The sequence below is a fragment of the Hemitrygon akajei genome, chromosome 25 (assembly GCF_048418815.1).
Source record: "Hemitrygon akajei chromosome 25, sHemAka1.3, whole genome shotgun sequence".
Lineage (NCBI taxonomy): Eukaryota > Metazoa > Chordata > Chondrichthyes > Myliobatiformes > Dasyatidae > Hemitrygon > Hemitrygon akajei.
This window is the reverse complement of record NC_133148.1, coordinates 20,129,387-20,154,975: the sequence shown is the minus strand read 5'-3', so window position 1 is coordinate 20,154,975 and position 25,589 is coordinate 20,129,387. Positions and strand designations below refer to the sequence as shown.

Below are 25,589 nucleotides of genomic sequence, written 5' to 3'. Positions count from 1 at the left end.
TGGAATTTGTTGCTATGAGCAACCGTGGAGGACAAGTCATTGGGTGCATTTAAGGCAGAGATAGACAGGCTCTTGATTAGTCAGGGCATCAAAGGATTATCAGAAGGCAAGGGAGTGGGGATGACTGGAAGAATTGGATCTGCCAATGATCGAATGGCAGAGCAGACTCGATGGGCCAAGTGGCCTACTTTTGCTCCTATATATTATGGTCTTATGCAATGAAGGTCACTCACTTGTTACTCCGACAAGATTAGTAAATGCTGCAAAATAAATTCAGTTCTTACTCTTTGGTCGAAATCTCAATCATTGGTGCATTTGGGGAGCCCATTCTCTCCAAATCTACCAACCTAATTTGCAAAAGCTGTCCGCGGACCCAGAGCCAAACATCAACAGTAGCGATAACAATGGCTGCCGCCCGACCCACAATTCACGCGCTCCAGAAACCCTTCTATCCGACACCGTTCCCGGTCGCACGCATGCGTACCCCAGGGACGCAGTGCACCCTGGGCCGGGTTGGCGACCAGACCTTCAGTGAGAAGCGGGATAAATCCCCGGGGTCGCGGTACGAAACAGGAGCGAGGAAGGGCCGGGACTTACCCGGAGCGCCGACCCACGATGCCTCTGGAGTTGGCACTCATTTCATACCAGTCGGGGACCACACCTTGGACCCTGGCCTAGCTCCGGCTCTGAGCCACCAACACCACGCTCCCAACTGTCGCCAAGCTTCTGGAATCTTCCCAGGCGCGCAGGCGCAGTTCTCCGAAACAATTTCCGGTGTTCCGGCGCCCGCGCTCTCCGCCTCCGTCACGCAGGTAAGCCGCTGCCTGGCGCGTGGAGATTTCTGGGTAAATACGGGCGCCATTGGAAACCCTCAAGTCCGTGCTTGTGCTAATAGATTAAAAACCTATGATTATTTCCAAGTGGGGAACGAGGTAGCCAAATTACACACGGCATGCTTCCACGAGCAAAAACCGATCATCGTCATTTGTGATAGTAAAGGAGTATTGAGTGAGATCCTAGAAATAACTCTCCCACCATTTCCTCCAAACTTTCCTGGTATCTTCTACATCCACTTGAGAGAACAAGTAGACATTAAACCCAGCATCCCAACAGTGCACCACGTGGGGCACAAAACACTGGAGGATCTCAGCATCCATGGAAGTCGACGTTTCGGGTTGGAATCTTTCAATCTGGACTGAAAGAAAGAAGGGGAGATAGCCAATACAAAAACATTTAAGGGAGCGGGTGGAATGAGAGCTGGAAGGTGATAGGTGTATCCCAGTGATGGGAGGATAGAGTAGAAATGGTGTCAGCATGCGGGGGGGGGGGGGGGGGGAGTGACAAGTGGAAGTGACAAAGGTCTGAAGATCATGGAATCTGACCCAGAGAGGGAGGTGGAGCATGGAAGTAGGGAGGAGAAAGATATAGGGTGAAATGGGGCCAGGTGGATTAGGGGAGGAGGGAAACTGGATAAAAGAGAAGCCATTCCTGGAAGTTTGGGAATTAGATGTTCAGGTTGCAGACTGCCCAGGCAGAATGTGAGGTGGTGTTCTTCCGCTCTTGCACGGGAACAACTGGCTCGATGTTTGAGCTCATGGAATTGGTTTTAAAACACGCAAGCTTCTGAATCAAAGCTACCAAGTTACGGCTGACCAAAGAATATTAGAACATCCTTTCCATATTTCTCTCCTCTGCTTAGTGATTCTTTTTTCAATGAATTCTTCAACAGAGTATTCCAGGAGAAGAGCTTGCTTCAGACTGAGCATCGCATCAGGACCTGAAAGAGTCACTCAGCACGTTAACACCTGAAGCTTATTGGAGGAGAAATGCTTTGCTGTTCTGTCTCAGGGAAAACGTTTCAAACCAACATGTCAACGGCAAGGTAGTGAGATTTCCCCGTCGGCTGGCAGTGTTCCAGAAGACCAACTGTGGCAAGAATTTCAAACCACGCAGAAAGGTCCCCTCTGCATTCACCCCAGGGAGAATGTGCTGTGAGTTCAAGAGAGCCAGTGATCATTGACCAGCCGATTGCAAGAGCTAGTAATCTTTCCTCAAGGTAAATATTTCACTGTTAAAAGTGATATATCATTGTGGGCTGTTGATGTTGCAAAAGGAGCAATTGCATTGCCTAGTTGGTATCGGATTGGGAAGACGCTGTACCTGATTTATCATTTTGTTTAAACAATATTATTTTAGGCCAATGAAACCATTTCCATGTTCCGAATGTGGGAAGAACTTTAAACAATCCAGTGATCTCATAAAACACAAGCGAATTCACACCGGGGAGAGGCCGTTCACCTGCTCCGCGTGTGGGAAAGGATTCACTCAGTCATCCTCCCTGCTGACGCACCAGCGCGTTCACACCGGGGAGCGGCTGTTCAGCTGCTCTGACTGCGGGAAGAGATTCAGTCGGTCATCTTCCTTACTCACCCACCAGCGGGTTCACACCGGGGAGAGGCCCTTCACCTGCTGCGAGTGCGGCAAGGGATTCACCGAGTCATCCAGCCTGCTGCGACACCAGCGAGTTCACACTGGGGAGAGGCCGTTCACCTGTTCCGAGTGTGGGAAGAGGTTCACCCGGTCGTCCAGTCTGATTACACACCAGCGAATTCACACCAGTGAGAAGCTGTTCACCTGCTCCAAGTGTGCAAAGCAATTCACGCAGTCGTCCAAGTTAGTGACGCACCAGCGCGTTCACACCGGGGAGAGACTTTTCACCTGCTCCGAGTGCGGCAACGGATTTGATCAGTCATCTCACCTGGTAGCCCACCAGCGAGTCCACACCGGGGAGAAGCCGTTCATCTGCACTGAGTGCGGGAAGGGATTCACTTGGTCCTCCAGCCTTCTGAGACACCAGCGAGTTCACACCGGGGAGCGGCCGTTCACCTGCTCCAAATGCGGGAAGGGCTTTTCCCAGTCTTCAGACCGCCTGATACACCAGCGGGTCCACACTAGGGAGCAAGTTTAAATGTCGGAGAGAGGGTAACCTGGGAGGAGGAATCAGTGAGGGAGAGTCTGGTGCACGGGTTCGACTCAATGTGGACAGTTCAGCCCGGTGTGCTGAAATCTTCCAGCAGGTGTTGTTGCCGTGAGGGTAAATGCACTGGATGCTGAGGGCCCGCGGAGGTTTGGATGCTGCAGTTGATTTCTGTATCGCTGTAACGGACTGATATTTCCTGCTCCGGGATGGACCGTACTGGCGTTGCCCGTCGCTGATGCCAGTGTTACCAGCCGGCCTTCCGGATGCCCGCAGACACCCTCCTCTCCCAGCGCATCGCTCCTGGATTCCGGAGTGACGGACAGCCTCTGCCTGAGGGAGACCCTGGAGTGGAGGAGGGACTGGGGGTAGGGGATCAGTTCGTCATTGCATCATAAAACGTATTTATCAAAATAAAACTTTGGATTTTTGCAACCTTGTTATTGGTGCAATTGCCAGCTGGAGTGGATTTACTGATTTAGCTCATTCAGAAGTTGTACTTCCAATTTATTTTTATTTGGGGACAGTGGCACGGTAGTGCAGTGGTTAGCACAACGCTTTACAGTACAGGCGACGCGGGTTCAATTCCCGACGCTGCCTATACGTTCTCCCCGTGACCCCATGGGTTTCCTCCGGGTGGTTCCCCCAACAGTCCAAAAGACATACCGGTTGGTGGGTTAATTGATCATTGTAAATTGTCCCATGATTCGCTGATTAAATCGGGGGGGGGGGGGGTTCTGGTTGGAAGCGCCTATTCCATGCTGTGTCTGTAAATAAACACAGCACCCAACAGGCCCTTCTGCCCCAGCAACCCAGCAATTTAATACTAGCCTAATCACAAGACAGTTTTTTTGTGTGCCATACTCTGCCAGAGCATCGGCAACCACTTTGTTTTTCAAAGTTGTTGTCTGGGAGGAAAGATTCTGCGAGTCTCACAATGCAGAGTTTTTTTTTTTTACGAGGCCGAGTTGCGAGCTCGACACTCAACCCCAGCACGGATGGGAAACGTGTCCGGGTGCGGCCCGACTGGATTTGAACTCGGGAACCTTGGCTCCGGAGTCCGGCGCTGATGTCACTGCTCCCGGACAATTGACAATGACCAATTACCCTACAAACCAGTAGGTCTTTGGATCTGAACCGTGGGAGGAAACCCATGCTGACCGTGAAGGAGGACGCTGGAACTGAACTCCGAACTCCAGTGCCCTGAGCTGTAAAAAGGTCACACTAACCGCTACGCTACCCTGGCGTATTGTTATGGAAGTTGCGTTTATTGCTGCATGCACAGGTATCTGTCTGCACTCATGCAATGAAAAGCTTGCTTGCAGCCTCATCGCAGGCACAGAGCATCAGAGACACTGCAAAAGAATAAACAGAAACAAAAACACAAAATGCTGGCAGAACTCAGCAGGCCAGACAGCATCTATGGGAGGAGGTAGTGACGACGTTTCGGGCCGAAACCCTTCATCAGGAGTGAAGTAACATGGGATGGTCGGGGGGGGGAGGGATGAAGTACAGAGCTGGGAAGTGATAGGCTGGAGGGAAATGGGCTAGAACTTCCCAGCTCTGTACTTCATCCCTCCCCCCACTTCTTATCCCCCCTCGACCATCCCATGTTAAAACCCCTGCCCCCCCTTACCCCATCCCTAACTATAATTTTAGTCTGGTTCTCTTTCTCTTTTCCCCCCTTCACTGTAATCTTCCCCCAGCCCTACCTTTCTTTCTCTCTCATTTCCCATAATTCTCCACCTCCCCCCTAGCCCATTTCCCTCCAGTCTATCACTTCCCAGCTCTCTACTTCATCCCTCCCCCCACTTCTTATCCCTCCTCGACCATCCCATGTTACTTCACTCCTGATGAAGGGTTTCGGCCCGAAACGTCGTCACTACCTCCTCCCATAGATGCTGTCTGGCCTGCCGAGTTCTGCCAGCATTTTGTGTTTTTATTTATTTCCAGCATCTGCAGATTCACTCGTGTTGCAAAAGAATAAACAGAACTTGTACACGCATTTTACAGGGAGGAACAAAGATAAGCAAAGCCCGTTTTAGTGCGAAGTGATCAAAGTGGTGATAGTGTTGCTTGCCCAGGGTTGTGTTAGGTTCAGATCGAGGTTTGTCAGTGTACAGTGGGGTGTGTCGTTTGCATTAACGGTCCACGCACCTGGAATTGTCGCCTGGCATTCTGACGCCAGCATTGTCTGCCCCTCGTGCTCAGCAGAACAGCACGGAAAGCAGCAGCAGCTAAACAAGCCCCTTTCCTCCCTCCCCTGCCTGCAAGAAGACAGTCTGATCTGGATGGTAGGTCAGACCACCTTGAGCCAGTGCCTCGTGCAGATGTCATCGTTGGTGAGGAGGGATGTGTCTGGGATGTATTAGGCCAAATCCACTACTTTCTGCAGCTCCTTACGCTCCTGTATCATCGAACTGACTGACCAGACCAAGGTACAACCCGTAGTACATCTATGGAAATTTGTTAGGGTGTTCAGTGACAAGCCAAGGGGAGAAGTCAGAGTAAGAAGGTGAGGGGAGGGGAGGAAGAAGGCAGGTGAGGGGTGAAACTGGGAGAGGGGAAGGGTGAAGTGAAAAGCTGGGAAGTTGATTGGTGAAAGAGATAAAGGGCTGGAGAAGGGAGAGGACAGAAGGCCGTGGAAGAAAGGGAAGGAGGAGTAGCGGGGGGGCGTGATGGGCAGGTAAGGTGAGAGGGAAACAGGAATGGGGAATGGTGAAGGGGGGGCAATTATCAGAAGTTCAAGAAATCGATGTTCATGGCATCACCTACCACCTTATACTTTTCCTCTCCTCCCGCCTACCTCCTTACTCTGACCTCCTCCCCTTCCTTTCCACCCTGATGAAGGGGCTCGGCCTGGAACGTTTACCCTTTTCCATCGTCGCTGCCCGGCCTGCTGAGTTGCCCCAACATTTTTTGTGTGTGTGTGTGTGTGTGTGTGTGTGTGTGTGTGTGTGTGTGTGTGTGTGTGTGTGTGTGTGTGTGTGTGTGTGTGTGTGTGTGTGTGTGTGTGTGTGTGTGTGTGTGTGTGTGTGTGTGTGTGTGTGTGTGTGTGTGTGTGTGTGTGTGTGTGTGTGTGTGTGTGTGTGTACGTGTACATTTCCAGCATCTGCAGATTTTCTCCTGTTTGTGGCTTCTCAGAAAGTATCTATCAGTCTGGCTTATTATCAAAGTCACCTTGCATCAGATGAAACACATCTTTACGCTATTAAAATTGGAATATTATACTGATTCAATGCAGTTCCTCTGTTGCCAGGGGCTTTCAGAATGTAGCGGAAGGTCGGGTGGCTGATGCGATGAGTGAAAAGGTAGAGTTCAGGTTATTTACCCCACTTGTCAGACCTGAACCGGAAAGACTGGTGAGCTGAAATTCTTCAATGTTGAGTCCTGGAAGCTGCAACGTGCTCAGAAGGTGAACTGCTCTTGTGTTGGGCTTCACTGGAGCACTGCAGGAGGGCAGAGAGGAGAGTGGGAGTCCGATGGAAAACCGAAATGACAGGAACCTGCAAGCTCACACCCACCCGAACTGCTGTGCTCTGCAGAATAATCTGCGGTTGGTTTCTCCAGTTAACCATGTAACAATTACAGCACGGAAACAGGCCATCTCAGTCCTTCCAGTCCGTGCTGAACGCTTACTCTCACCTAGTCCCACCAACCTGCACTCAGCCCATAACCCTCCACTCCTTTCCTGTCCATATACCTATCCAGTTCTATCCTATCCAGTTGCTGAAATTTCCATTCAAATTCCTCCCACACTTAAAACCGTGAAACGCTGATGCCGACATCTGTTAATAACAGAAAAGAATAAAGAGAGTGTAGGTGACTTCCCCCAAAATCCAGCTTTTTACAGTTTAGTGCTAGGGAACAAGCATTTTCTAGTCCCATTACTCATGAGGGTGGACACTGTTTACCTCAAGAACCCAGTTTATCTGGGAGTTTGATCAAGAGTGGAATCTGGGAGGAAGGCCAGGGTCCCAATAGTGTCAGTGGTAACGTTGGACAGTCCTCCATTTTCCCGATTTCTTAAGAAGAGCGGCTGATGTTGTTGCCACTCCAGTCTGATTGAGCTAGTCCAGCCCCGCGGGGACTGACGCTCGAGTCCTGATGACATCACAAAGGAGCCAATTGCAGAGCAGGCGTGTCATCAAGAAAGCGCAAGTCCCGCCCACTCGGACTCCCATGGAACTAGATGGCCATCCAATCGCAAAGATACCACACAGAGAAACAGGCCCTTCGGCCCAGCTAGGCCATGCTGACACGTTTCTACTCATCCACATTCATTCCATTATAATTCTCTCTCACTCACACACACACACACACAACACACACACACACACACACACACACACACACACACACACACACACACACACACACACACACACACACACACACACACACACACACACACACACACACACACACACACACACACACACACACACCCGATTCTGCAATTCATTTACATAACAGCAGGCATTTATAGCAACCAATTAAACTTCCAGCCGCTCATCATTGGGATGTGGGAGGAGAGGCAGAGATTCCGGGGTAAGCCCGTGCAGGCGCAGGGAGAACGTGCGAACTCCACATGGACAGCAGCTGAGGTTAGGATTGGAACAGGGTCTGTGGTGCTCTGTGACATTGGATGGTGCATCGATCTGCTGTGGAGCTCCAATGATCCGGCATCCAGAAAGTTTGGGACCCCTGACGTTGCAGCGTTCGGTTTGCACGTGAGTCTGGAACCGGAGGCAGGGCTTCAGAGCACAAGCAGGACGTGGACGGGGGTTGAAGGCCGACACAGGCAGCTTGTCCTGGGGTTAGAGGACTATGTGGGCGGGAGGGAGGAACGGGGCTTGTTTAGCTGTTGTTGCTTTCTCGTTCGGTACGTCCCTGCTTTGTTACGTTCTTTGTTGTCCTGCCAGGCACTGTGGACGTGCTATGTTGCTGCTGGAATGTGTGGCTACTGTTGCGGGCAGCCCCAGCACATCTTCGGGTTAACGCAAACGCCACATCTCTCTGTAAGTTTTGATGTACGTGTGACAAGTCAATAAACGTGAATCTGAAACGTGTTGTTCCGTCCCGGGTATCGCTGCACACGATCAGTGAAAGCTGACCTGCAGAGTAATGCACAGTTACAGAGCCAAGCGGTACGTTGCTCCTTGTTCCTGGAAGGATCTAAATACAGGGCTAAAGGGGCCTCACTGCAGTAGTGTAGGGCCTTGGAGAGATACCGAGTGGAGTCCGCGGCACAGTTTAGTCCTCCCTCTCTAGGAAAGAATATCTTTGCCACGGAGAAGAATCCAGAGATTCTGCAGATGCTGGAAATCTTGAGCAACACCCACTGGCAGCAGCTGTGGGGCAAAATGAACAGTCGAACGTTCGCAGTCCGCTTCCTGCCCTTCCTTGTCTCTCCAGCTGAAAGGCCTCGGCCCTGAAAGTTGGCTGGATGTTTCCCTTCACCAAGGCTGCCTGGCCCACTGAGTTCCTCCAGTATTTTGTGTGTGTGGTGCTCTTTGCTACAAAGGGAGAGGTGCAGATTCCACAGGCTCGTTCCTGCAATGGCCAGTTTGTCCTTTGGGGAAATATTGAACACAACGAGCCGGCATTCCCTAAGGGGTAGACAAATGAGAGTGGGTCTGTTTGAAGCTTACAGACATCGCACCAGAGTGCAGTACGGCTGAGGAGGAGAAGCAAGAGTCACAGCCTCGGAATCTGGGGCAAGCCATTTGACACTCAGCCACCCAGCCCAAATCTGAGTCTGTTGGAGGCTGGAGACCGAAGAAGGCACCCTGTCCGTAGACCAGAAGAAATAGTAACAGAATTAGGCCATTCGGCCCATCGAGTAGCTCTAGCATTTCATCATGGCTGATCTATTTTCCCACAATCTTTTCCATCTTGACTAATCAAGAAACTATCAACCTCTGTCTTAGACCTGCCCTCCACAGCCACCTGTGGCAACAAATTCCACAGATTCACCACCCTCTGGCAAAAGAAACTTCCCCCTGATCTCCGTTCTAGATGGATGTCCTTCTATTCTGAGGCTGTGCCCTCTGGTCCTAGACTCTCCCGTTATAGAAAATGTCCTCTTCACATCACTAGGCCTTTTGATAAGTCTCAGAGTGATCCCCTGCCCCTCATTCTTCTAAATTCCAGCGAGTACAGGCCCAGAGCCATGAAATGCTCCTCGTGCGTTAACCCTTTCATTCCCGGAATCATTCTCATGAACTTCCTATGCAGCACTTCCTTTCTTAGATAACGGGCCTAAAACTGCTCACAATGCTCCAAGTGAGGTCTCACCAGTGCCCTAAAGCCTCAGAATTACATCCTTGCTTTTATATTCCAGTCCTTTTGAAATGAATGGTAACGTTGCATTTGCTTTCCTCACCCCCCGACTCAACCTGCAAGTTAACCTCTGGGGAATCCTGCACGAGGACTCCCAGGTCCCTTTGCAGCTTGGATTTTTGAATTTTCTGCACGTTTTCGAAAATCGTTTCACACTTTTGTTACTTCTACCAAAGTGCATCTCCAGACAATTCCCGACACTGTATTCCATCTGCCACTTCCTTGCCCGTTCTCCTAATCTGTCTGTCTGCAGACTCCCTGCTTCCCAACACTAGCGGCCACCCCACCTATCTTTGTATTGTCCGCAAACTTGGCCACAAAGCCAATCAATTCCATCATCCAAATCATTGACATTTGACATAAAAGGAAGGTCCCAGCACAGATCCTATGTGGATCACCACTAGTCACCGGTAAATTGAAAGCAGCTGTCCGCCATCGATTTCCCCCCGTGTAGACTGGGGCATGCTCACCCTCATTCCTCTTCCTAAATCAGCACTTAGCTTTCATGACGCTCAGTGAGTCGGCCACGATAGAAAGGTAGAGCAGAGTCGATGGGCTGAATGGCCTGGTTACAATGTTGCAGCGTCACTCACCCAGGTGTCCAATCTCGCTCCTGTACACTGACCGTCCTCACACCCTTCTCCAGCCGAGTCCCCTGACCATTCCCATCTGAGCATCAGACACTCGCTCCTCTCCCCATTTCCTCTTGCCCTCCATATCTCCCCTCACTTGGCTCCTCTTCCCCTTCCTTTCCTGTCAGATTACACAATCTGTAGCCCTTTGTTGTCCCTACCTATCACCTCCGGGCTTCTATCCCTCCTCCACCATTCCGTGCCTCAGCCCTTCCCTCCCCTCCACCAAACACCATCTGCCCAACAATCCTCCCTCATCTCCCTCTCGTCAGCTCTCGCTGCGCCCCACCCCCTCATCTCCCCTCTACTCTCAGAATCAGGTTTATTATCACTGACATAAGCTGTGAAATTTGTTGTTACGGTGTGAGACATAAAGATTACTCTAAGATAGAGAGTAAATAAACAGCGCAAAAGATGAATAATGAGTTAACGACCCGAATCACTCAGAAATCTGATGGCTGGTGGGCGGGACGGGGGAAAGAATCTGTTCTTAAAAGAATTGAGCGTGGGTCTTCAGGCTCCTGTACCTCCACCCCAATGGTAGTGAAGTAAAGAGGACATATCTCTTATCCCAGAATCTTGTCTTACTTCAGAGAAGTAAAGAGTCAAGTTAGGAAAAGGGGAAGTACAACGAGATCTAGGTGTTCTTGTACATCAGTCAATGAAAGCAAGCATGCAGGTACAGCAGGCAGTGAAGAAAGCTAATGACATGCTGGCCTTTATAACAAGAGGAATTGAGTATAGGAGTAAAGAGGTCCTTCTGCAGCTGTACAGGGCACAGGTGAGACCCCACCTGGAGTATTGTGTGCAGTTTTGGTCTCCAAATTTGAGGAAGGACGTTCTTGCTATTGAGGGAGTGCAGCGTAGGTTCACAAGGTTAATTCCCGGAATGGCGGGACTGTCATATGTTGAAAGATTGGAGCGACTGGGCTTGTATACACTGGAACTTAGAAGAATGAGAGGGGATCTGATTGAGACATATAAGATTATTAAGGGATTGGACACGCTGGAGGCAGGAAGCAGGTTCCCGCTGATGGGTGAGTCCAGAACTAGAGGCCACAGTTTAAGAATAAGGGTAGGCCATTTAGAACAGAGATGCGGAAAAACTTTTTCACCCAGAGAGTGGTGGATATGTGGAATGCTCTGCCCCAGAAGGCAGTGGAGGCCAAGTCTCTGGATGCTTTCAAGAGAGTTAGATCGAGCTCTTATAGATAGCGGGGTCAAGGGATATGGGGAGAGGGCAGGAACGGGGTACTGATTGTGTATGATCAGCCATGATCACAGTGAATGGCGGTGCTGGCTAGAAGGGCCGAATGGCCTACTCCTGCACCTATTATCCAGGATGATGAGGGTTGTGGATGCTGCCTTGAGGCACTGCCTCTTGAAGGTGCCCTCGATGGTGAGGAGGGTCATGCCTGACTGACTCGACAGCCCTCTGCGCCCCCCTTGGTCCTGTGTGTTGGAGATTTGGCACACTGGCCTTTATAAACCAGAGCATTAGGTACAGGAGTTGGGATGTTATGTTGAAGTTGTTTAACACCTTGGTGAGGCTGAATTTGGAACATTGTGTGCAGTTCCGGTCACCTACCTAAAGGAAAGATATCAATACGATTGAGAGAGTACAGGGAAAATTTACAAGGAACCCAGAGGACATGGGTTAAGGGGGAAGGGGGAAAAGTTGAAAGGGAAAATTGGAGGGGGCTTCTTCACACAGAGAGTGGTGGGAGTGTGGAATGAGCTGCCAGATGAAGTGGTAAATGCGGGCTCACTTTTAACATTTAAGAAAAACTTGGACAGGTACATGGATGAGAGGGGTATGGAGGGATATGTGCCAGGTGCAGGTCAGTGGGACTAGGTAGAACCAAGGAGGGCCAAAAGGCCTGTTTCTGTGCTGTAATGTTCTATGGTATGGACGTTGTCAGGATTTGAGGATCTGATTTATAGGGAAAGGTTGAATAGGTTAGGACTTTATTCCCCTGAGCATCGGAGAATGAGGGGTGATCTTATAGAGGCATACAAAATTATGAGGAGTACAGAAAGGGTGAACACGTGGGTATTTTCCCCTCAGGTTGAGCCAGACTAGAACTAGAGGTCGTAGGGTGAGGGTGAAAGGTGAAGGGGAACCTGAGGGTGAACCTTTACACTCAGAGGGTGGTGAGAGTGTGGAATGGGTGGATGCAGATTTGATTGCAAGTGTAAAAGTTTGGACTGGTGCATGGATGAGGTCTGGAAGGGGAGGGATCTAGCCATAAGACCAGGCTAGCACAGACTAGATGGGCCAAAAGGCCTGCTCCTGAGCTGTAATACTCCATAACTGTACTGTAACCAGTCAGAATGCTCTCGCCTACACATCTATACCAGGTGATAGACCAAATCTGCTCTAACACCAAATGAGGTAGAGCTACTGATGTGCTGTCTTTGCCTCAATACGTTGGGACCAGGATTGATCCTCTGAGATGCTGACAGCTAGGAACGTGACCTCTCCCAGCCAGGATGTAGAGTCTCGAACCAAAATATCAACTGCCATTTCCCTCCTCGCGTGCTGACTGATCCACTGATTATCTGCAGCAACATGTATTTCTGTCTGGACCCAAAGCAAACAGATTCTGGGTTGGGTCCTGTGACTCGTGTCGTTCGGCAGGGATCCACACAGGTGCCTCTGTGGCTCGTGTCGTTCGGCAGGGATCCACACAGGTGCCTCTGTGACTCGTGTCGTTCGGCAGGGATCCACACAGGTGCCTCTGTGGCTCGTGTCGTTCGGCAGGGATCCACACAGGTGCCTCTGTGGCTTGGATGAAAATGTGGGTGGGTGGGTTTGCAGAAAATACATGGATTGGTGGTGTAGAAGATGCCAAAGATTGTATGTAGCAGGATATAGATCAGTTGCAGATATGGGTGCAGAAATGATGAATTGAGTTTAACCCAGCGGGATTAAATGTAAAAGGGAAGAACACTGCTGCAGCATCTGACAGAGTTGATGTACGGAAAATTCTTGGGGTCCAAGTGGAAAGTGGCTACACAGGTCGGTAAGGCGGTGGCAAAGCGGACTGGCACGTTTGCCGTTATTAGTCGAAGCACTGAATCCCAATAGTCAGGAATTGATTAGATAAAATAACAGGTTGGGTCACATCTGGAACACTACATTCAATTCTGGTCGCCCCACTGTAGAAAGGATGTGGAGACTTTGGGGAGGGTGCAGAAGAGGTTGACCAGGATGGTGCCTGCATTCAATGGCATGTGCTCCAAGGAGAAGATGGATAAGCCTGCGTTGTTTCCTGTGGAGCAGCAAAAGGCCAGGGAGGGGGGGGGAACGATGGGGGGGGGGGACCTGATAGACGTTTATAGGAATTCTGCGAGGCTTGGTCATGTCGAGGTCATTGTCATGCAAGTGCATACCAGTGCAATGAAAAATTACTTGCAGGGGCATCACAAGCACGTGGCAACAGATAAGCAGCATTCTCAAGAAAAACATACATTAAACATAAACTATGCACAAGTTTTTCAGAAGTAAAGAGCAGAGAGCCAGTATCTTTTTCCCCAGAGTCGTACTGTCTAATACTAGCAGGCATTCATTTAACCCTTACATACTGTTCCTATTCTATACCTTCACAGTACGGTCTGGGTCAATTTTGACCCTGCCCAAGAATCCCCTCATAACAAGTTTTGAACCACAGATCTATTTAGAATGTATAAATAGCCGATCTGACATTAATAAATGGGTGATTAATCCTTAGTTAATGTTTCAGAGATCTAAAATCTATTTCAATAGATACAGGTCAAATTTGACCAGGAATAGCCTGAGCGTACAAAAATTTGTAGCACCTGTTCAAAAGTATAACATTTTTAAATATTTTCATTTTTGCACATTTTGGGTCACTTTAGGAAAAGTCATTAAATTTCGGCTAAATAAAAAGACATTTAGGGTGTTTTTACTGCTGTCAAATGTCGAAGCGGGTCAAATTTGACCGGAACAGTATGTAAAGGTTAAAGTGAGAAGGAGGTGTGTGGGGCAAGTTCTCTTTTGCAGAGAGAGGGCTGAGTGCCTGGCCTGTGCTGACAGAAGTACGAGTGGAGGCAAATGTGAGCGAGGAATGAATCTGTTGTTCTGCGACAGCAGTGCAGAGACATAAAAATTTATAAATTACAAAATCAAATAAAGAGTGTTCATGGACCATTCAGATGTCGGACAGTGGATGGGGAAAAGACTTAATCACTGATCATGCTCCTGTATCTCCTCCCCGAGAAGAGGACATGTCCTGGATGGTGAGGGTCCTTATTAATGGATACCACCTTCTTGACACACTGCACCTTGAAGATATCCTCATTGTTGGGGAGGTTTGAGCCTGTGATGGGAGCTGGCTGAGACGACAATCCTCTGCAGCTTTTCATGATCCTATGTACTGGAGCCTCTTTTTTTTTTACCAGAAGTGGTCAGAATGCTCATCACGATACATCTACAGACAATTGGTAAAATAGTGGATAAGGCCCAGTTCATCACGGGTAAAGCCCTCCCCACCTCTGAGCACACCCACAGGAAGCGTTGTCACAGGAAAGCACAAGGGCCCCCACCACCCCAGGACATGCTCTCCTCTCACCGCTTCCATTGGGAAGAGGGTACAGCAGCCTCATGACTCACACCACCAGCTTCAGGAACGGTTACTCCCCCTCTACCATCAGCCTTTTGAACCAAAGGAGTTAACTTCCCTTGCCCCATCACTGAAATGTTCCCACAACCAATGGATCCACTGTCAAGGACTCTCATCTCATGTTCTCAATATTTATTGCTTTTTTATTTATTATTATTTCTTTCTTTCTGGATTTGCAATTTGTTGTCTATTGCCCACTGGTTGAACTCCCAAGTTGGTGCGGTCTTTCATTAATTCTATTATGGCTATTATTCTATAGATTTATTGAGTATGCCCACAAGAAAATGAATCTCCTCAGGGTAGGATGTGGTGACATATATCTTACCTTGATAATAAATTTACTTTGAACCTCGATGCAGCAAATCTCGAGTGGAACCACTCGTGGAACCAGGATAGATCCTCTGAGATGCTGACTCTCAGGAACTTCAAGCTGCTCACTCTTCCCACTGCTGACACCTCGATGAGGCCTGGTGTGTGTTCTCCCGACTTGCCATTTCTGAGGGTAATCAGTTCCTTCGTCTTGCTGTTGTTGTGACTCCACTCAACCAACCGATCGGTCTGGCTCCTGTATGCCTCCTCGTCTGAGATTCAGCCAACAGCGGTTATGCCTTCGCCAATTTTATAGACAGCATTTGAGCTGCACCTAGCCACACGGTCGTTAGCGTATACCTCAGGGTAGTATATGGTGACATATACGTACTTCGACAATGAGTTTTGAACTTTGTCGGCGAGGAGAGGATGTTACACCAATTGCAGTTCTGCAGTCACTACTGAGATATCACTCCCAGAGCTGAACGATCGCTGTTGAGGTCACCATCACCGTTTGGTACAGGAATCGCAAGGCATCTGACCACAAGTCCCTGCAGAGGATTGTGAAAACTGCTGAGAGGCTCATCAGGGTCTCGCTCCCATCCGTCAGGGATATTTAACAGGAGCGCTGCGTTATCAATGACCCATCCCATCTGTCCAACAGTCTCTTTGACCCTCTGCCATCAGCCAGGATTTACCGTAGAATGAAGACAAGAACTGTTAGGATGGGGAACAGCTTTCTCCTGTTGTCTTTAAGACTACTGAACCCCCTGTCACCACCCAGGTCTCATCAGGTATGAAGCGCCAGTAACATTAAATAGAATCAGGTTTATTGTCACCGGCACGTGTCGTGAAATCTGTTAACAGTTCAATGCAATACAAGATAATATAGAAAGGAATAGATCAGTTACAGTGAGTAAATATATGTGTATATTGAATAGATTAAGAATAGTGCAAAAACAGAGAAATTATATAGTGAGCAAACACGAGGAAATCTGCAGATGCTGGAAATTCAAACAACAACAACAACACACAAAATGCTGGTGGAACACAGCAGGCCAGGCAGCGTCTATAGGAAGAAGCACTGTCGACATTAACAACAACACACACAAAATGCTGGTGGAACGCAGCAGGCCAGGCAGCATCTATAGGGAGAAGCGCCGTCGACGTTTCGGGCTGAGACCCGTCAACAGGACGAAGGGTCTCGGCCCGAAACGTCGACAGCGCTTCTCCCTACAGACGCTGCCTGGCCTGCTGTGTTCCGCCAGCATTTTGTGTGTGTAACTATATAGTGAGGTAGTGTTCAAGGGTTCAATGTCCGTTGAGGAATCGGATGGCAGAGGGGAAGAAGCTGTTCCTGAATCGCTGAGTGTGTGCCTTCAGGCTTCTGTACCTCCTACAATGGAGAGCGTTACTGATGGGAGTGCCGGCCTGCGGGTGTCAGCTTGTTAACCGAGCGCAGACTCCAGCATGCTCTCTCACCCCACTTCCAGCACTTCCTCCCCGGGTGGCTGTAACAGGTGATGCCGCGGTTCGAGGGCCTGTTCCGTGCAGTAACCCAAGGCTAAGCAGTTTCTTGACACACCTTCAACGTGAACTACTCCATCCCAGTTCCTGAAGTCACTTCTGTTTTACTGACCTTGAGGGAAAGGTTGTTGTCATGTCACCATGTTGCCAGTCTATCTCCTTCCTGTACTCCATGATCCACAAAGGACATCTACATTCAATACCTTCTGCTAATGTCACAACCTTTTCAGAGACAAAATTCATCTTTGCACCCATATGAAATAGTGGCCCCCTTATTCTAAAACTATGTCCCTTGGTCTAGATTGCCCCAGCAAGGAAAGCACTGTTTCAGCATCCAATCTTCTTCAGAATCATGTGTGTTTCTAAAAGCTCTCATCTCTTTCTTTTTAACTTCAGTGAGTCTGGGCTAAGCTACTCAATCTTTCTTCAAACAAAAACCTTGCTGTCCAGGAATCGGCTCAGTGAAGCCTCTCTGCCATGCCTCCATGGGACAATATTGTCATGGAAGTACAGTGAGATGAAACCGACATAATCGTCCACGTGAAGTCTCACCAGAACCCTATAGTGTTGCGTCAAAGCATCTCTTACACTTCATACCCCTTCCAATCAAGGCCAGCCTTCAAGCCAGAAGAGGTTGCCTGCATTAAATGGTCTGAGATCAAGGGAGACGTTGGCTACGCTGCATCTTTATTTCCTGGAGAATGTGAGGTTGAGGGATATGATAAAATGGATGGTCATAGGCTTTTCCCCAGCGTGGTGGAGGCGCAGATACAAGATGAAGGGGGAAAGACTGGAAAGACATGACTTTCTGCACACAGAGAGGCCGAGTACCTGGAATGAATTAGAATTAGAAATTTTATTTCTCACATCCACCTCATAACGAGTTGCTGGAGGAAGTGGTCGAGGCAAACACAAGGTACACGGAGGGGAAGGCGTTGAGGGTGAAGGGCCGAAGGCAAGGAGCTGGAATTAGCAGGAGGATGCTGCGGTCGGAATGGGCCTATTGGGCCAAAAGGCCTGTTTCTGTGCTGTGTCACTCTGTAACCTTCCCAGATCACTTGCCGTACCTGAATGCTCACCTTTCGTGTTCCACGAGGGAAGCACCCGGATCTCCACGCGCTCCCACAATTTTGAAATGCCGCGTATTTCATCTGCCATCTTTATGCCCATTTGCACAGTTTGTCTCTATCCCTTTGGGTGCCCTCTGAATCTTGCTAACCCACCTTTCATCAACAGATCTGGCTGCACCTCACTCCATCCCTTCCTCACAATTGAATAAATGGTTAAGGCCCCCTGTGTCACGTCGCAAAGACAAAAAAAATTAATGTAAATGTGTTATTGAAGTATGAAGATGTCACATTCTCATTTTCTTGCAGTATTTACAGGAAAATAAAGAAATTGGATAGAATTTATGAAAAAATATACATAAAAAGACTGATAGACAACCAATGTGCAAAAAAAAAGACTAATTGTGCAAATTGAGCAATAAATAATACGGAGAACATGAGTTGTAGAGTCTTTGAAAGTGAGTCTGTAGGTTGTGGAATCACTTCAGAGTTGAGGTGAGTGAAGTTATCCACACTGGTTCAGGAGCCTGATGTGTTGAATCAGTTCAGTGTTGGGGTGAGTGAAGTTATCCACACTGGTTCAGAAGCCTGATGTGTTGAATCAGTTCAGCGTTGGGGTGAGTGAAGTTATCCACACTGGTTCAGGAGCCTGATGTGTTGAATCAGTTCAGTGTTGAGGTGAGTGAAGTTATCCACACTGGATCAGGAGCCTGATGTGTTGAATCAGTTCAGAGTTGAGGTGAGTGAAGTTATCCACACTGGTTCAGGAGTCTGATGTGTGGAATCAGTTCAGCGTTGAGGTGAGTGAAGTTATCCACACTGGTTCAGGAGTCTGATGTGTTGAATCAGTTCAGTGTTGAGGTGAGTGAAGTTATCCACACTGGTTCAGGAGCCTGATGTGTGGAATCAGTTCAGTGTTGGGGTGAGTGAAGTTATCCACACTGGTTCAGGAGCCTGATGTGTGGAATCAGTTCAGCGTTGGGGTGAGTGAAGTTATCCACACTGGTTCAGGAGCCTGATGTGTGGAATCAGTTCAGAGTTGGGGTGAGTGAAGTTATCCACACTGGTTCAGGAGCCTGATGTGTGGAATCAGTTCAGTGTTGGGGTGAGTGAAGTTATCCACACTGGTTCAGGAGCCTGATGTGTTGAATCAGTTCAGAGTTGAGGTGAGTGAAATTATCCACACTGGTTCAGGAGCCTGATGTGTGGAATCAGTTCAGTGTTGGGGTGAGTGAAGTTATCCACACTGGTTCAGGAGCCTGATGTGTTGAATCAGTTCAGCGTTGGGGTGAGTGAAGTTATCCACACTGGTTCAGGAGCCTGATGTGTGGAATCAGTTCAGTGTTGGGGTGAGTGAAGTTATCCACACTGGTTCAGGAGCCTGATGTGTGGAATCAGTTCAGTGTTGAGGTGAGTGAAGTTATCCACACTGGTTCAGGAGCCTGATGTGTGGAATCAGTTCAGTGTTGGGGTGAGTGAAGTTATCCACACTGGTTCAGGAGCCTGATGTGTGGAATCAGTTCAGAGTTGAGGTGAGTGAAGTTATCCACACTGGTTCAGGAGCCTGATGTGTGGAATCAGTTCAGTGTTGGGGTGAGTGAAGTTATCCACACTGGTTCAGGAGCCTGATGTGTGGAATCAGTTCAGTGCTGGGGTGAGTGAAGTTATCCACACTGGTTCAGGAGCCTGATGTGTGGAATCAGTTCAGTGTTGAGGTGAGTGAAGTTATCCACACTGGTTCAGGAGCCTGATGTGTGGAATCAGTTCAGTGTTGGGGTGAGTGAAGTTATCCACGCTGGTTCAGGAGCCTGATGTGTGGAATCAGTTCAGTGTTGAGGTGAGTGAAGTTATCCACACTGGTTCAGGAGCCTGATGTGTGGAATCAGTTCAGTGTTGGGGTGAGTGAAGTTATCCACACTGGTTCAGGAGCCTGATGTGTGGAATCAGTTCAGTGTTGAGGTGAGTGAAGTTATCCACACTGGTTCAGGAGCCTGATGTGTGGAATCAGTTCAGTGTTGGGGTGAGTGAAGTTATCCACACTGGTTCAGGAGCCTGATGTGTGGAATCAGTTCAGTGCTGGGGTGAGTGAAGTTATCCACACTGGTTCAGGAGCCTGATGTGTGGAATCAGTTCAGTGTCAAGGTGAGTGAAGTTATCCACACTGGTTCAGGAGCCTGATGTGTGGAATCAGTTCAGTGTTGAGGTGAGTGAAGTTATCCACTCTGGTTCAGGAGCCTGATGTGTGGAATCAGTTCAGTGTTGAGGTGAGTGAAGTTATGCACACTGGTTCAGGAGCCTGATGTGTGGAATCAGTTCAGTGTTGGGGTGAGTGAAGTTATCCACACTGGTTCAGGAGCCTGATGTGTGGAATCAGTTCAGTGCTGGGGTGAGTGAAGTTATCCACACTGGTTCAGGAGCCTGATGTGTGGAATCAGTTCAGTGTCAAGGTGAGTGAAGTTATCCACACTGGATCAGGAGCCTGATGTGTTGAATCGGTTCAGAGTTGAGGTGAGTGAAGTTATCCACACTGGTTCAGGAGCCTGATGTGTTGAATCAGTTCAGTGTTGGGGTGAGTGAAGTTATCCACACTGGTTTAGGAGCCTGATGTGTTGAATCAGTTCAGTGTTGGGGTGAGTGAAGTTATCCACACTGGTTCAGGAGCCTGATGTGTTGAATCAGTTCAGTGTTGAGGTGAGTGAAGTTATCCACACTGGTTCAGGAGCCTGATGTGTTGAATCAGTTCAGTGTCGGGGTGAGTGAAGTTATCCACGCTGGTTCAGGAGCCTGATGTTTGCAGGGTAATAATTTTCCTGAACCTGATAGTGTGGGCCCTAAGGCTTCCACAGGACTATTGTGCCGCCAAAAATGAGCCATCTATTGCAATTCTCTGATTTCTGTTGATCAATCCCACATTCCATGCCAACATAATTCCCCCAAACTGGTGCACACTTACCTGATGCAGTACATACAGGTACGGTACAGGTGTATGGTTTTATGTGATAATTTATCAAACTCCTGGAAACTCAGTGACCTTTGGCTCGTAAGGGAAGCTGGGAGGTAGTCACCCCTAGGTTGCAGGAGGCAGGTGAATGGTGGACGGTCAGGACAGGGAAGGTAGCCTCTGGCCAGACCCCTCAATGACAACGATACCATTTTGCATACTGTTGGAGGTGGTAGGTTGACCTAGCAGGGGAGCCACAGTGCCACTGTGGCTCAGAAGGGAAGGGGACAGAGGAGGAATGCGGTGGTGATTGGGTATTCCATAGTTAGAAGAGTAGATAGGGGATGCAATAGAGAGACCAAGATGCTATGTTGTCTCCCAGATGCCAGGGTCAGATCGTGGAGGGTGAGCCGCCAGACATCTTGGGACGTATTGGCACCGATGACGTAGGAAGGGAAAGAGAGGAGCTCTGAAATTGAGAATTTAGAGAGGTAAGTAGAAAGCTGAACAGCAGGACCTCCAGGGTAACAAATCTCTGGATTGCTGCATGTGCCGTTGAGGGTAAGAATGGGGTGATTAACACCACACGCTGCATCCGCAAAGCAAACAGCATTATGAAGGACCCCACGCACCCCTCACACAATCTCTTCTCCCTCCTGCCGTCTGGGAAAAGGCACCGAAGCATTCGGGTTCTCACAACCAGACTGTGTAACAGTTTCTTCCCCCAAGCTATCAGACTCCTCAATACCCAGAGCCTGGACTGACACCAACCTAGTGCCCTCTACTGTGCCTATTGTCTTGTTTATCATTTATTGTAATGCCTGCACTGTTTTGGGCACTTCATGCAGTCCTGGGTAGGTCTGTAGTCTAGTGTAGTTTTTTGTTTTACGTAGTTCAGTGTAGCTTTTGTATTGTTTCATGTAGCACCATGGTCCTGAAAAACGTTGTCTCATTTTTACTATGTACTGTACCAGCAGTTATGGTCGAAACGACAATAAAAAGTGACTTGACTTGATTTGACAGGTGAATGCCTGGCTGAGGAACTGGTGCGGGGAGCAGGGTTTCAGACTTCTGGATCACTGGGATCTCTTCTGGGGAAGGTATGACCTGTACAGAAAAGGACGGGGTACACCTGAACCCAGTGAGCACCAATATCCTTGTGGGCAGGTTTGCTGGAGCTTTGGGGAGGGTTTAAACTGATTCGGCAGGAGGGTGGGAACCAGAGGTTGGTTGACAAGCAGAGGCGGTGTGTAGTGAGACTCGGGCAGATGACAGGGTAAAATTGCAGTCAGTGGGAACGGGGGAACAAATACAGACAAAGTGTTATATTTGAAAGCACGCAGTATAAGAAATAAGGTAGATGATCTCGTAGCACATTTTGGAAATTGGCAGGTATGTCATTGTGTGTATCACGGAGTCATGGCTGAAAGACAATTGTCATTGAGAGCTTAATGTCCAAGGATACACGATCTATCAAAAGGAAAGGTGGGTAGGCAGAGGAGGGGGAGTGGCTCTGCTGGTAAAAAAATGAAATCAAATCATTAGAAAGAGGTGATATTGGATTGGAAGATGTAGAGTTAATAAATTGCAAGAGTAAGAAAACCCTAATGGGAATTATTGATAGGCTTGTGAACAGTGCCAGGATGTGGTTTATATATTACAGTGTGAGAATGAAAAAGTACATAGGTCAAAGAGGCAATGTTATGTAAGTAATGGGGAATTTCAACATGCAGATAGGAAAATCCAGTTGATGCTGGATCCCAAGAGAGAGAACTTGTGGAATGCCTCCGAGATGGCTTTTTGGAGCAGCTGTGTTTGAACCCACCAGGGGATCAGCAATTCTGGATTGGGTGTTGTGCAATGAACTGGATGTGAATAGGGAGCTTAAGGTAACGTAACAGTGATCACAATATGATAGAATTCACCCTGTGAGAGGGAAGAAGTTAAAGTCGGATGTATCAGTATTCCAGTGGAGTACAGGGAATTACAGAGGCATGAGAGAGGAGCTGCCCAGAGTTGATTGGGAGGTACACTGTTAGGGATTGTGGCAGAACAACAGTGGCTGGAGTTTCTGGGTGCAATTTGCAAGGCACAGGATAGATACATCCAAAAAAACAGTATTGTAAAGGCAGAATGATGCAACTGTGGCAGATAAAGGAAGTTAGTCAACATAAGTTGGTGAAGAAGGCTTTTGGAACGCTGGCCTTTATAAATCAGAGCATTGAGTACAGAAGTTGGGATGTAATGTTAAAATTGTACAAGGCATTGGTAAGGCCAAATTTGGAATATTGTGTACAGTTCTGGTCACCGAATTATAGGAAAGATATCAATAAATTAGAGAGAGTGCAGAGACGATTTACTAGGATGTTACCAGGGTTTCAGCACTTAAGTTACAGAGAAAGGTTGAACAAGTTAGGTCTCTATTCATTGGAGCGTAGAAGGTTGAGGGGGGATTTGATCGAGGTATTTAAAATGTTGAGAGGGATAGATAGAGTTGACGTGAATAGGCTGTTTCCATTGAGAGTAGGGGAGATTCAAACGAGAGGACATGATTTGAGAGTTAGGGGGCAAAAGTTTAAGGGAAACACGAGGGGGTATTTCTTTACTCAGAGAGTGATAGCTGTGTGGAATGAGCTTCCTGTAGAAGTAGTAGAGGCCAGATCAGTTGTGTCATTTAAGGTAAAATTGGATAGGTATATGGACAGGAAAGGAGTGGAGGGTTATGGGCTGAGTGCGGGTAGGTGGGACTAGGTGAGATTAAGAGTTCGGCACGGACTAGGAGGGCCGAGATGGCCTGTTTCCGTGCTGTGATTGTTATATGGTTATATGGTTATAAAAGCAAAAGACAGGTGATATGATAGAGCAAAAATTAATGAGAAGTAGGATTGGGAAAATTTAAAAGCCAACAGAAGTCAACTAAAAAAACCACAGGAGTGGGGGAGAAGATGGAATCTGATATTGGATATGATATTAGATATTGGACCACTGGAAAATTATGCTGCAGAGGGAGTAATAGAGGACAAGGAAATGATGGACAAGCTGAATAAATATTTTGCATCAGTCTTCACTGTGGAAGACACTAGCGGTACGCCGGAAGTTCATGGAGGTTTGTGTAGTTGCATTTACTAAGGTCAAGGTGCTCGGGAAGCTGAAAAGTCTGATAAATCTCCTGGGCAAGATGGACTACACAGCAGGGTTCTAAGAGATGTGGCCAAAGAGATTGTGGAGGCATTAGTAATGTTCTTTCAAGAATCGATTCTGGTATGGTTCCGGACATCTGGGAGATCGCAAATGTCACTCCACTCCTCAAGTAGGAGGCAGAAATGTTAGCCAGAGTTCAGTGTTGGGGAGATGTTGGTGTCCATTGTTTTTTTTTTTTTTTTTTTTTAATTTCTTATTAGTTTTTCAAAACATTTTACAAAATTAAAAACCCCAAATCCCAGTGAGGAGCATTGATACAGAGCAAGGTTAAGCATACAATAACAATATGCTACAAAGGAAGAGAATTTAACAAAAAAGCACCTAAATTAAAGACAAGTGAGCTTAGTGTCCTCCCCAAGCCCCACAACACAAGAAAAAAACAACAACTCCAGACCAACCACCACACAGTATAGAGAGTATAAGTCCGGACAGTCAAACTCCCAGACTGTGAATACACTTAGCAACAGAGGATAATAATGCCTACTACCAGAAAAAAAAGGGAGCTGAAAGCAAGGGACCGAAAAGAAAAAAAAACCCTAGTCAAGAGGAAGGTTATGAAAGTACTCGATAAAAGGTCCCCAGATCTTATGGAACTTTAGATCCGAATTGAGAACTGAATAATGAATTTTTTCGAGGTCCAAGCAGGCCATAATGTCGTTAAGCCATTGCGCATGAGTGGGCGGGGCAACATCTCTCCATCTAAGGAGGATCAAGCGTCTCGCCAGGAGAGAGGCAAAGGATAGTATTCGGCATTTGGTCGGACCCAGACATAAATCTGTCTCGCCCCAAAAACCGAACAGAGCAATTAAGGGGTTAGGTTCTAGGTGCTGATTCAGAATACCCGATAGTGTAGTGAAGACATCTTTCCAGAATTTCTCCAAGCTAGGACAGAACCAGTACATATGGATGAGAGAGGCCACGCCCCTCTTGCATTTATCACAGAGCGGACTAATGCCAGGGTAGAATCGAGATAGTTTAGATTTAGACATATGGGCTCTATGAACAATCTTAAACTGTAAGAGACAACGGCGAGCACAAAGAGAGGTTGAGTTAACCGATTTGAGAACTGAGTCCCAGCTCTCCTCGGATAAGGAGATATTTAAATCCTGCTCCCAGGCCATTTTAATTTTATCCACAGGAGCCCGTCGTAAGGCTGCTAGTTTATCTTGGATAATTAAAATTAAACCTTTACCTAGTGGATTAATGGAGAGAAATAGGTCCATAGCATTTTTCGCAGGCATTTCAGGAAAGTTAGGAATTAAAGGAGCAGTAAAGTGTCGGATTTGGAGATATCTGAAAAAGTGAGCGTTAGGCAGGTTGAACTTAACAGAGAGCTGTTGAAAAGAAGCGAAGCGGTTATCAATGAAGAGATCTTCAAAATATCTAATGCCCTTCCTGTACCAAACATGGAATGCTGAATCGAACGTGGTAGGTAAAAAAAGGTGATTGTGTGCGACAGGGCTAGAAATGGAAAACCCTTGGAAGCCATAGCATTTCCTGAACTGAGCCCATATATGCAAAGTGTGTCTAACCAGAGGATTAGCTATTGATCTGGGCAGACTGCTAGGGAGTGCAGAGCCAAGAAGTGCAGATATAGATAATTCTTTAGTGGAGCTCAACTCCATTGCCACCCAGTTAGGGCACTCAGGTTGACCGTGGAAGAAAGACCAGAAGGCAGCACAACGTATATTAGCTGCCCAGTAATATAAGCGAAAGTTAGGTAAAGCCATGCCACCCTCTTTTTTAGATTTTTGGAGGTGGATTTTATTATGGTGTCCATTGTTAAGAATGTGTTTTCAGGGTACTTGGAGGCAAAGTCAGCATGGTTTCCTTAAGGAAATATCTTCCCTGACACATATTTGGAATTCTTTGAGGAAATAACAAGCAGGATAGACAAAGGAGAATTGGTGGATGTTTTGTACTTGGATTCTCAGAAGGCCTTTG

At 47.9% G+C, this 25,589-nt stretch overlaps 2 protein-coding genes across 5 annotated transcripts in view; one reads left to right on the top strand and one right to left on the bottom strand.

Annotated features, from left to right (window-relative positions):
- LOC140716429 (uncharacterized) overlaps positions 1 to 734 on the bottom strand; it is a 113,758-nt gene extending 113,024 nt beyond the window's left edge. For 2 of the 3 annotated variants that reach the window (XM_073029157.1, XM_073029158.1), the window contains exon 1: positions 598 to 734. The gene's annotated coding sequence lies outside the window, so the exon portion shown is untranslated. The remainder of the gene's footprint in view (positions 1 to 597) is intronic. The other variant, XM_073029159.1, reaches the window with a different exon arrangement.
- On the top strand, positions 691 to 3,391 carry LOC140716426 (uncharacterized). Of its 2 annotated transcripts, XM_073029149.1 has the most exons (3): positions 691 to 812; positions 1,730 to 2,056; positions 2,197 to 3,391. In XM_073029149.1, the coding sequence occupies exon 3, from the start codon at positions 2,201 to 2,203 to the stop codon at positions 2,966 to 2,968; it is 768 nt and encodes a 255-aa protein (XP_072885250.1). In that variant the 5' UTR covers positions 691 to 812; positions 1,730 to 2,056; positions 2,197 to 2,200; the 3' UTR covers positions 2,969 to 3,391. The 2 variants fall into 2 exon arrangements, with proteins under 2 accessions (XP_072885250.1, XP_072885249.1); XM_073029148.1 differs by having other exon boundaries at positions 1,730 to 3,391.
- Positions 3,392 to 25,589: the final 22,198 nt, after the last annotated feature.